At 50.2% G+C, this 12,585-nt stretch overlaps 1 protein-coding gene across 2 annotated transcripts in view; it reads left to right on the plus strand.

The window, feature by feature from the left end:
• The window catches only part of CASD1 (CAS1 domain containing 1), a 176,331-nt gene that overhangs the window by 100,399 nt on the left and 63,347 nt on the right, over positions 1-12,585 (plus strand). For both annotated transcript variants that reach the window (XM_063921397.1, XM_063921399.1), the window contains 2 exons: positions 8,379-8,502; positions 9,419-9,633. In XM_063921397.1, the coding sequence (XP_063777467.1) occupies positions 8,379-8,502; positions 9,419-9,633 (339 nt within the window). The remainder of the gene's footprint in view (positions 1-8,378; positions 8,503-9,418; positions 9,634-12,585) is intronic.

A 12,585-nucleotide genomic window follows, 5' to 3' on the forward strand; every position in this document is an offset into this window, starting at 1 on the left:
AGTTATTGTTAGACCAGAGGTACTCAAAGCGTTCCTCAAGGCACCCAATGGTCCAGGTTTTAGGTATATCCATGCTTTGCTACAGGTGACTTAATTAACCCACCGCATTAGACTGTAAGCTCTCACAAGCAGGACCCTCCACACTTTTGGTTCTTGGTGTGAGGGTTATGATCCTCCATGGATGAAAGCAAAATACTTTTTAACTTGAGAACGTTTAATTAAAATGTTTAAGAACTTTGACTTCCTGCAATGAGTAATTGGGCACAAAGACTTTGATAAGCCTGAGTTAATCAGCTCCAGAACCCATGATAGTTTTGTATTGGGCCTATGATGCTGGTTGCTGACAGCCTATTGCCAGCCAGGAGGTCCATTCTTGGGGCAAGAAATAAAGGCTTGAATTTTGAAAATATAAAATAATTACTAAAAATCTATTTTATGGTCGTCTTGGGGAGGTAGGGATCATGGAAAAATAAAGATTTGGAACACTGCGTTCAAGGTACGGGCCACTCATTTTACAGTGCTGCTGGTGATGCATAGGAAACATCCGGAATGGGAGAGGGGAATCATTGGTCATAGGGGAAAGCTCTGGTTACTGGCTCATGGTACATTAACAAAATGTAACGTGTGTTTAGTAACTTACGATGGCAGAACAGTAATCCAGAGGCCGTGCCCTACAGGGTAATCATGATAAGACTATTTCTATTTCGAAAGATGTCTTTGAAAATCTGCTGTGTGACCAAACACAGCCACATACAGTAGGTGCTGCATTCAGTGACGGGTCACTGCTGAGTGTACAGATGTAAGTGGCTTTTCACTCAATGCCCAGCCTGAAACAAGGGGAGTCCTTTGGAAAAGTCTACAAACCTGTCAACCATTCATCGTCTGCTCAGTTACAAAAATACATTCCCTTACCATAGCTTTCAGTTACTGGGGGCTAAAAAAGCATAATGGATATATTTAACCAAGTATGAACATAATGTATTTGTGTTCTGTATACTGTGTTTGCTTTATACTGCTCAGGAGTAAGACATATTTATGCCAAGTATTGGTTTAAAAATGTGAACATTGCCATTTGTATTTCTCTTACGTCCTAGAGGATGCTGGGGTCCACATTAGTACCATGGGGTATAGATGGGTCCACTAGGAGCCACTGGCACTTTTTAATAGTGTGGGCTGGCTCCTCCCTCTATGCCCCTCCTACCAGACTCGGCTTAGAAAATATGCCCGTAGGAGCCGGTCACAGCTAGGGGAGCTCTATAGGAGTTTCTCTATCGTCCTAGTGGATGCTGGGGTTCCTGAAAGGACCATGGGGAATAGCGGCTCCGCAGGAGACAGGGCACAAAAAGTAAAGCTTTTTCCGATCAGGTGGTGTGCACTGGCTCCTCCCCCTATGACCCTCCTCCAGACTCCAGTTAGATTTTTGTGCCCGGCCGAGAAGGGTGCAATCTAGGTGGCTCTCCTAAAGAGCTGCTTAGAGAAAGTTTAGCTAGGTTTTTTATTTTACAGTGATTCCTGCTGGCAACAGGATCACTGCAGCGAGGGACTGAGGGGAGAAGGAGTCAACTCACCTGCGTGCAGGATGGATTGGTTTCTTGGCTACTGGACATCAAGCTCCAGAGGGACGATCACAGGTACAGCCTGGATGGTCACCGGAGCCACGCCGCCGGCCCCCTTGCAGATGCTGAAATCAGAAGAGGTCCAGAATCGGCGGCTGAAGACTCCTGCAGTCTTCTAAAGGTAGCGCACAGCACTGCAGCTGTGCGCCATTTTCCTCTCAGCACACTTCACACGGCAGTCACTGAGGGTGCAGGGCGCTGGGAGGGGGGCGCCCTGGGAGGCAAATGAGTACCTATAAAGGCAAAAAATACCTCACATATAGCCCTAGAGGCTATATGGAGATATTTAACCCCTGCCTAATTTTTCTAAATAGCGGGAGACGAGCCCGCCGGAAAAGGGGCGGGGCCTATCTCCTCAGCACACGGCGCCATTTCCTCTCACAGCTCCGCTGGTCAGGACGGCTCCCAAGTCTCTCCCCTGCACTGCACTACAGAAACAGGGTAAAACAGAGAGGGGGGGGCACATTTATGGCGATATTTTGATATAACAAAGCAGCTATAAGGGAGCACTTATTATAAGGCTATCCCTGATATATATATAGCGCTTTTGGTGTGTGCTGGCAAACTCTCCCTCTGTCTCCCCAAAGGGCTAGTGGGTCCTGTCTTCGTTAGGAGCATTCCCTGTGTGTCTGCTGTGTGTCGGTACGTGTGTGTCGACATGTATGAGGACGATATTGGTGTGGAGGCGGAGCAATTGCCAAATATGAGGATGTCACCCCCTAGGGAGTCGACACCAGAATGGATGCCTTTATTTATGGAACTACGGGATAGTGTCAACACGCTAAAGCAGTCGTTTGACGACATGAGACGGCCGGACAATCAATTAGTGCCTGTCCAGGCGACTCAAACACCGTCAGGGGCTGTGAAACGCCCTTTGCCTCAGTCGGTCGACACAGACCCAGACACAGGCGATGACTCCAGTGGTGACGGTGACGAATCAACCGTATTTTCCAGTAGGGCCACACGTTATATGATTTTGGCAATGAAGGAGGCGTTACATTTAGCTGATACTACAGGTACCACTAAACAGGGTATTATGTGGGGTATGAAAAAACTACCTATAGTTTTTCCTGAATCAGAAGAACTAAATGACGTGTGTAATGAAGCGTGGGTTGCCCCTGATAAAAAGCTGATAATTTCAAAGAAATTATTGGCATTATACCCTTTCCCGCCAGAGGTTAGGGAGCGCTGGGAAACACCTCCTAGGGTGGACAAGGCGCTAACACGCTTATCTAAACAAGTGGCGTTACCCTCTCCTGAGACGGCCGCACTTAAAGATCCATCAGATAGGAGGATGGAAAATATCCAAAAAAGTATATACACACATGCAGGTGTTATACTACGACCAGCTGTAGCGACTGCCTGGATGGGCAGTGCGGGGGTAGTTTGGTCAGAATCCCTGATTGAAAATATTGATACCCTGGACAGGGACAATATTTTACTGTCGTTAGAACAAATAAAGGATGCATTTCTTTATATGCGTGATGCACAGAGGGATATATGCACACTGGCATCACGGGTAAGTGCTATGTCCATTTCGGCCAGAAGAGCTTTATGGACGCGACAGTGGACAGGCGATGCGGATTCAAAACGGCATATGGAAGTTTTGCCGTATAAAGGGGAGGAGTTATTTGGAGTCGGTCTATCAGATTTGGTGGCCACGGCTACAGCCGGGAAATCCACCTTTCTACCTCAAGTCACTCCCCAACAGAAAAAGGCACCGACTTTTCAACCGCAGCCCTTTCGTTCCTTTAAAAATAAGAGAGCAAAGGGCTATTCATATCTGCCACGAGGCAAAGGTCGAGGGAAGAGACAGCAACACGCAGCTCCTTCCCAGGATCAGAAGCCCTCCCCGGCTTCTACAAAAGCCTCAGTATGACGCTGGGGCTTCTCAAGCGGACTCGGGGACCGTGGGGGGTCGTCTCAAAAATTACAGCGCGCAGTGGGCTCACTCGCAAGTAGATCCCTGGATCCTGCAGATAATATCTCAGGGATACAGGTTGGAATTAGAGACAGATCCACCTCGCCGTTTCCTGAAGTCTGCTTTACCAACGTCCCCCTCCGAAAGGGAGACGGTGTTGGAAGCCATTCACAAGCTGTACTCTCAGCAGGTGATAGTCAAGGTACCTCTTCTGCAACAAGGGAAGGGGTATTATTCCACTCTTTTTGTGGTACCGAAGCCGGATGGCTCGGTAAGGCCTATTCTAAATCTGAAGTCCTTGAACCTGTACATAAAGAAGTTCAAGTTCAAAATGGAGTCACTCAGAGCAGTGATAGCGAACCTGGAAGAGGGGGACTTTATGGTATCCTTGGACATCAAGGATGCGTATCTCCACGTTCCAATTTACCCCTCACACCAGGGGTACCTCAGGTTCGTTGTACAAAACTGTCACTATCAGTTTCAGACGCTGCCGTTCGGATTGTCCACGGCACCTCGGATCTTTACAAAGGTAATGGCCGAGATGATGATTCTTCTTCGAAGAAAAGGCGTATTAATTATCCCATACTTGGACGATCTCCTAATAAGGGCGAGGTCCAGAGAACAGCTAGAGATGGGATTAGCACTGTCTCAGGAAGTGCTAAAACAGCACGGGTGGATTCTGAATATTCCAAAATCCCAGTTAATGCCGACAACTCGTCTGCTGTTCCTAGGGATGATTCTGGACACGGTTCAGAAAAAGGTTTTTCTCCCGGAGGAAAAAGCCAAGGAGTTATCCGAGCTTGTCAGGAACCTCCTAAAACCAGGAAAGGTGTCTGTACATCAATGCACAAGAGTCCTGGGAAAAATGGTGGCTTCTTACGAAGCAATTCCATTCGGCAGATTCCACGCAAGAATTTTCCAAAGGGATCTGTTGAACAAATGGTCAGGGTCGCATCTTCAGATGCACCTGCGGATAACCCTGTCTCCAAGGACAAGGGTGTCTCTTCTGTGGTGGTTGCAGAGTGCTCATCTATTGGAGGGCCGCAGATTCGGCATACAGGATTGGATCCTGGTGACCACGGACGCCAGCCTGAGAGGCTGGGGAGCAGTCACACAAGGAAGAAACTTCCAGGGAGTATGGACGAGCCTGGAAACGTCTCTTCACATAAACATTCTGGAACTAAGAGCAATATACAATGCTCTAAGCCAGGCAGAACCTCTGCTTCAGGGAAAACCGGTGTTGATCCAGTCGGACAACATCACGGCAGTCGCCCATGTGAACAGACAGGGCGGCACAAGAAGCAGGAGTGCAATGGCAGAAGCTGCAAGGATTCTTCGCTGGGCAGAGAATCATGTGATAGCACTGTCAGCAGTGTTCATCCCGGGAGTGGACAACTGGGAAGCAGACTTCCTCAGCAGACACGATCTTCACCCGGGAGAGTGGGGACTTCATCCAGAAGTCTTCCACATGCTGGTAACCCGTTGGGAAAGACCAATGGTGGACATGATGGCGTCTCGCCTCAACAAAAAACTGGACAGGTATTGCGCCAGGTCAAGAGATCCGCAGGCAATAGCTGTGGACGCGCTGGTAACGCCTTGGGTGTACCAGTCGGTGTATGTGTTTCCTCCTCTGCCTCTCATACCAAAAGTATTGAGAATTATACGGCAAAGAGGCGTAAGAACGATACTAGTGGTTCCGGATTGGCCAAGAAGGACTTGGTACCCGGAACTTCAAGAGATGATCACGGAAGATCCGTGGCCTCTACCTCTAAGGAGGGACTTGCTTCAGCAGGGTCCCTGTCTCTTTCAAGACTTACCGCGGCTGCGTTTGACGGCATGGCGGTTGAACGCCGGATCCTAAAGGAAAAAGGCATGCCGGAAGAAGTCATTCCTACTTTGATTAAAGCAAGGAAGGAAGTAACCGTGCAACATTATCACCGAATTTGGCGAAAATATGTTGCGTGGTGCGAAGATCGGAGTGCTCCGACGGAGGAATTTCAACTGGGTCGATTCCTACATTTCCTGCAATCAGGATTGTCAATGGGTCTCAAATTGGGATCTATTAAGGTTCAAATTTCGGCCCTGTCGATTTTCTTTCAAAAAGAATTGGCTTCAGTCCCTGAAGTCCAGACCTTTGTTAAGGGAGTGCTGCATATACAGCCTCCTGTGGTGCCTCCAGTGGCACCGTGGGATCTCAATGTGGTTTTGGATTTCCTAAAATCTCATTGGTTTGAACCACTAAAAAAGGTGGATTTGAAATATCTCACATGGAAAGTGACCATGCTTCTAGCCCTGGCTTCTGCCAGGAGAGTGTCAGAATTGGCAGCTTTATCTTACAAAAGCCCATATCTGATTTTCCATTCGGACAGGGCAGAACTGCGGACTCGTCCGCATTTTCTCCCTAAGGTGGTGTCAGCATTTCATCTGAACCAGCCTATTGTAGTGCCTGCGGCTACAAGTGACTTGGAGGACTCCAAGTTACTGGACGTTGTCAGAGCATTAAAAATATATATTGCAAGGACAGCTGGAGTCAGAAAATCTGACTCGTTGTTTATATTGTATGCACCCAACAAGATGGGTGCTCCGGCGTCTAAGCAGACGATTGCTCGTTGGATCTGTAGCACAATCCAACTTGCACATTCTGTGGCAGGCCTGCCACAGCCTAAATCTGTAAAGGCCCACTCCACAAGGAAGGTGGGCTCATCTTGGGCGGCTGCCCGAGGGGTCTCGGCATTACAACTTTGCCGAGCAGCTACGTGGTCAGGGGAGAACACGTTTGTAAAATTTTACAAATTTGATACTCTGGCTAAGGAGGACCTGGAGTTCTCTCATTCGGTGCTGCAGAGTCATCCGCACTCTCCCGCCCGTTTGGGAGCTTTGGTATAATCCCCATGGTCCTTTCAGGAACCCCAGCATCCACTAGGACGATAGAGAAAATAAGATTTTACTTACCGATAAATCTATTTCTCGGAGTCCGTAGTGGATGCTGGGCGCCCATCCCAAGTGCGGATTATCTGCATAAATTGTACATAGTTATTGTTAACTAATTCGGGTTATTGTTGAAGGAAGCCATCTTTCAGAGGCTCCGCTGTTATCATACTGTTAACTGGGTTTAGATCACAAGTTGTACGGTGTGATTGGTGTGGCTGGTATGAGTCTTACCCGGGATTCAAAATCCTCCCTTATTGTGTACGCTCGTCCGGGCACAGTACCTAACTGGAGTCTGGAGGAGGGTCATAGGGGGAGGAGCCAGTGCACACCACCTGATCGGAAAAAGCTTTACTTTTTGTGCCCTGTCTCCTGCGGAGCCGCTATTCCCCATGGTCCTTTCAGGAACCCCAGCATCCACTACGGACTCCGAGAAATAGATTTATCGGTAAGTAAAATCTTATTTTTTCTAGTTTCGTTGTTTTTTATTAGAGTTAGGCACAGGGAGGGTGCTGGCAGCAGCCTCCCTGCTTTGTGGTACTTAGCGTGTCAGCGGAGATAGTGGCCATTAACCTCTCGGGGTTGGATGGGGATGATCCTCGACACGGAAGTGCAGAGGGTGTTTCTGCCGGAGGAGAAAGCGTTGGTGATTCAAACAATGGTCCAGGATATCCTGAAGCCAGCCCGGGTATCAGTTCATAAGTGCATTCGCCTTCTGGGGAAGATGGTTGCCTCCTACGAGGCTCTACAGTACAGAAAATTTCATGCTCGATCCTTCCAGAATAGAAATAAAATGAGATTGTTAACTAGCAATCTTTGTTAATATGCACTTGTTTTTTCAAGAGAGATAAAGCGGAGAAGTTGCGCACAGCATCCAGTCAGCTTGTAACTATTATTTTTTCTAGCACAGCCTGTAACATGACAGAAGCTGACTGTCTGGTATGGGCAACTTCTCTACTTTATCTCTCTACAAGTTTTGGTACATCATCCCCTGAGTCTTAATGTGGGTACACTCAATTTTCCCCCTCCTGAGCGAGTCTGACACGTCTGGCCTAGTGTGTACCCGCCTTAAGTCTCTTGGTCAGAATCCCAAACATTTTAATGACATGCCATAGATGTATATGTTCTTCATTTAGCAAAACTAATGTGTACCTCCACTAATTATTATATTGCTTTTTTTTTTTTACAGTAAATAAATTGAAGTCCTATATAATAAAAGCTAATGCTACTCCTCCCTGCTATAGGGCGGAATTCAAGTGTTTTGTGCACCGGTGGCCACTAGATGGCGCAGGACCAAGCAGTTCAAGTGTTGCTCCATTCAGGCGCACATAGCCTCTGGCGCTGACATTACTGTTATGTTATTTCGTCATTTTGACAGTAAAATTAATAATTTCTGCAAAAGTGACTCCGTGGCATTTGGATTCTACATAGAAAAAGGCTGACTGACTACCCCTGACTTATGGCATAATCTTATAATACTATGAAACCCCACAATAAAGTCTCAGCAAACTATTAGGCTGAACTGTGATTTCTAATTACTGTAACCATTGCTTTAAAGTCTGTGTTACCATTATATATTTACACACCATTTAATTACATTGGAATGTGTGTCATTCTAAGAACCTGGCTGACAAGTAAACTGCGTATGCCACAGACACATCATTAAAATACAGTAATGCATGGAACTGTCAGATTCCACACCCAGCCAACGACCAGTGAATATTTATTCCTTATATGAAGAAGCCATATTATATGGTACCGTTCCTATGTGCGGTAGACCTCCTACCTACTGTAGGTGCTTTTCACATATCTAGATCATCAGTCTGTGCAATAGTAGATATTCCTGGACAGGAATGGGTCGTTACTTACGGATTAATACAAAGTACTAAGCAGAGAATTCTGTTTCTTTTCAGTGGTCTATAAAGATGAACAATGGAAGCGCCGAGTCTCTGGCCCAATACAGAGTGAACATAACGGCTGTGGAGCCTGTGTTGGGGAAACTGGCTGATACAAGTGACGTCTACTGGTTCTTACAAGGTTCGGTTCCAGGCTCCTTGTCTTTTTTCCTCTTTTGCTGTAAAAGATTTGACTGTGTTTGTACTGTGTATGACCATGATTTCTAATGATATGTAGATAACCCTAACATTATATGTCCCCTATGTTATCCAGTTGAATATTCAACAGTACCAGGTCTACGTTCATAATGTTGACGTGGTTCAAACTGCCGACATGCGCCAGATGAACACCCTCAAACTGTCAACAGGTTCACAACGTCAACATCTAAAATGTTGCCATGTGAAATGTCAACATTCTGAGGATGCTGCTGGTTAGGGTTAGGCACTGCTGGGAGAGTTAGGGTTAGGCTGCTGGGCACTAAGGGGAGAAAGTACTCACTGGATGCCAGTCCTGCTCTGGAACTGATCGACACGTGACCACCGTTATCCATAAGAAGACGATGCTGAAGCCAGCAGGAGAAGGTAATAGACCACCAGGGACGGTTTGATGACAGTTCATCTGGGTAGACATGGACACTGACGCTGACCATGCTGGCAGACAGCGGACATTTTGCCGGTGATTTGCGCATGCCCCAGGAACAAGGCGCCATGTTCCCCAGACACCTGCGCATGCGCTGTAGAGACTGGCACAAAGCATGCGCTGTATAAATATAAATGCTGCAACTGTGCATTATGACCTCAGATCTAATATAAGTTATCTGTTGCTGTTATGATGTATAGTAAGGGCAATATTACCCCACATATCATTTATGTCGTACATTATCCAATATGTAGATTACATTTCAGTTTGAGCTTCTGATTATTGGTGGACTTTACGTTGTTTAGCAAATTTTTTTTTCAATGTCATCATTCCACGGCAAAATAGCCCTCCGAAAACCCAACTAACTCTGCAGAGAAAGACAAGTGTGGTAACAATGTGCTTCTGTTGTTGGTTGCAGATCCGGTTTCGGAACAATTGTTAAGCGAAAGTCGCAGAATGATCACCAATGAGAGGATTGATGCTTACAATGAAGCCGCAGCTGCTATATTAAATGGTACCAATAGGAAAACAAGATCAAACATCAGGATGTTCAGCGTTTCCAGACAGATTTCTGTGGAGACTTTAGAGCAATCGCTGGATGGTCTGCACGTCCCAGAGACCAGCAGAGAGATAGTAAGTAACAGAGGCCATCAGAGAGAGAGGGAGTACCAGAGGCCATCGGGGAGAAAGAGACAGGGAGTGCTGGAGGTCAGCAGAGAGTGATAGTGAGTGCCAGAGACCAGCTGTGAAGGGAGATGGAGTGCCAGAGGTCAGCAGAGAGAGAGATAATGAGTGCCGGAGGCCAGCAGAGTTATATGTGGAGTGTGGGAGGCCAGCAGAGAGCGAGTGAGTGAGTGCCGGAGGCCAGCAGAGAGCGAGTGAGTGAGTGCCGGAGGCCAGCAGAGAGAGAGTGAGTGAGTGCCGGAGGCCAGCAGAGAGAGAGTGAGTGAGTACCGGAGGCCAGCAGAGAGTGAGTGAGTACCGGAGGCCAGCAGAGAGTGAGTGAGTGCCGGAGGCCAGCAGAGAGAGAGTGAGTGAGTGCCGGAGGCCAGCAGAGAGTGAGTGAGTGCCGGAGGCCAGCAGAGAGAGTGAGTGCCGGATGCCAGCAGAGAGAGAGTGAGTGAGTGCCGGAGGCCAGCAGAGAGTGAGTGAGTGCCGGAGGCCAGCAGACAGAGTGAGTGAGTGCCGGATGCCAGCAGAGAGAGAGTGAGTGAGTGAATGCCAAAGGCTAGCAGAGAGCGTGAGTGAGTGCCGAAGGCTAGCAGAGAGAGTGAGTGAGTGCCGGAGGCCAGCAGAGAGAGTGAGTGTGTGCCGGAGGCCAGCAGAGAGAGTGAGTGAGTGCCGGAGGTCAGCAGAGAGAGTGAGTGAGTGCCGGAGGCCAGCAGAGAGAGTGAGTGTGTGCCGGAGGCCAGCAGAGAGAGTGAGTGAGTGCCGGAGGCCAGCAGAGAGAGTGAGTGAGTGCCGGAGGCCAGCAGAGAGAGTGAGTGAGTGCCGGAGGCCAGCAGAGAGAGTGAGTGAGTGCCGGAGGCCAGCAGAGAGTGAGTGAGTGCCGGAGGCCAGCAGAGAGAGAGTGAGTGAGTGCCGGAGGCCAGCAGAGAGTGAGTGAGTGCCGGAGGCCAGCAGAGAGTGAGTGAGGGCCGGAGGCCAGCAGAGAGTGAGTGAGTGCCGGAGGCCAGCAGAGAGAGAGTGAGTGAGTGCCGGAGGCCAGCAGAGAGTGAGTGAGTGCCGGATGCCAGCAGAGAGAGAGTGAGTGAGTGCCGGATGCCAGCAGAGAGAGAGTGAGTGAGTGCCGGAGGCCAGCAGAGAGTGAGTGAGTGCCGGAGGCCAGCAGTGAGAGAGTGAGTGAGTGCTGGAGGCCAGCAGAGAGAGAGTGAGTGAGTGCTGGAGGCCAGCAGAGAGAGAGTGAGTGAGTGCCGGAGGCCAGCAGAGAGAGAGAGTGAGTGAGTGCCGGAGGCCAGCAGAGAGAGAGAGTGAGTGCCGGAGGCCAGCAGAAAGTGAGTGAGTGCCGGAGGCCAGCAGAAAGTGAGTGAGTGCCGGAGGCCAGCAGAAAGTGAGTGAGTGCCGGAGGCCAGCAGAGAGAGAGTGAGTGAGTGCCGGAGGCCAGCAGAGAGAGAGTGAGTGAGTGCCGGAGGCCAGCAGAGAGAGAGTGAGTGAGTGCCGGAGGCCAGCAGAGAGAGAGTGAGTGAGTGCCGGAGGCCAGCAGAGAGTGAGTGAGTGCCGGAGGCCAGCAGAGAGAGAGTGAGTGAGTGCCGGAGGCCAGCAGAGAGAGAGTGAGTGCCGGAGGCCAGCAGAGAGAGAGTGAGCGAGTGCCGGAGGCCAGCAGAGAGAGTGAGTGCCGGATGCCAGCAGAGAGAGAGTGAGTGAGTGCCGGATGCCAGCAGAGAGAGAGTGAGTGAGTGCCGGATGCCAGCAGAGAGAGAGTGAGTGAGTGCCGGAGGCCAGCAGAGAGTGAGTGAGTGCCGGAGGCCAGCAGAGAGTGAGTGAGTGCCGGAGGCCAGCAGACAGAGTGAGTGAGTGCCGGATGCCAGCAGAGAGAGTGAGTGAGTGAATGCCGAAGGCTAGCAGAGAGCGTGAGTGAGTGCCGGAGGCCAGCAGAGAGAGTGAGTGAGTGCCGGAGGCCAGCAGAGAGAGTGAGTGTGTGCCGGAGGCCAGCAGAGAGAGTGAGTGCCGGATGCCAGCAGAGAGAGAGTGAGTGAGTGCCGGAGGCCAGCAGAGAGTGAGTGCCGGAGGCCAGCAGTGAGAGAGTGAGTGAGTGCTGGAGGCCAGCAGAGAGAGAGAGTGAGTGAGTGCTGGAGGCCAGCAGAGAGAGAGAGTGAGTGCCGGAGGCCAGCAGAGAGAGAGAGAGTGAGTGCCGGAGGCCAGCAGAGAGAGAGAGTGAGTGCCGGAGGCCAGCAGAAAGTGAGTGAGTGCCGGAGGCCAGCAGAGAGAAAGTGAGTGAGTGCCGGAGGCCAACAGAGAGAGAGTGAGTGAGTGCCGGAGGCCAGCAGAGAGAGAGTGAGTGAGTGCCGGAGGCCAGCAGAGAGAGAGTGAGTGCCGGAGGCCAGCAGAGAGAGTGAGTGCCGGATGCCAGCAGAGAGAGAGTGAGTGAGTGCCGGAGGCCAGCAGAGAGTGAGTGAGTGCCGGAGGCCAGCAGACAGAGTGAGTGAGTGCCGGATGCCAGCAAAGAGAGAGTGAGTGAGTGAATGCCGAAGGCTAGCAGAGAGAGTGAGTGAGTGCCGGAGGCCAGCAGAGAGAGTGAGTGAGTGTCGGAGGCCAGCAGAGAGAGTGAGTGTGTGCCGGAGGCCAGCAGAGAGAGTGAGCGAGTGCCGGAGGTCAGCAGAGAGAGTGAGCGAGTGCCGGAGGCCAGCAGAGAGAGTGAGCGAGTGCCGGAGGCCAGCAGAGAGAGTGAGCGAGTGCCGGAGGCCAGCAGAGAGAGTGAGTGAGTGCCGGAGGCCAGCAGAGAGAGTGAGTGAGTGCCGGAGGCCAGCAGAGAGAGTGAGTGAGTGCCGGAGGCCAGCAGAGAGAGTGAGTGAGTGCCGGAGGCCAGCAGAGAGAGTGAGTGAGTGCCGGAGGCCAGCAGAGAGAGAGTGAGTGAGTGCCGGAGGC

This window comes from Pseudophryne corroboree, chromosome 5, assembly GCF_028390025.1.
Source record: "Pseudophryne corroboree isolate aPseCor3 chromosome 5, aPseCor3.hap2, whole genome shotgun sequence".
NCBI classification, from domain to species: Eukaryota; Metazoa; Chordata; class Amphibia; order Anura; family Myobatrachidae; genus Pseudophryne; species Pseudophryne corroboree.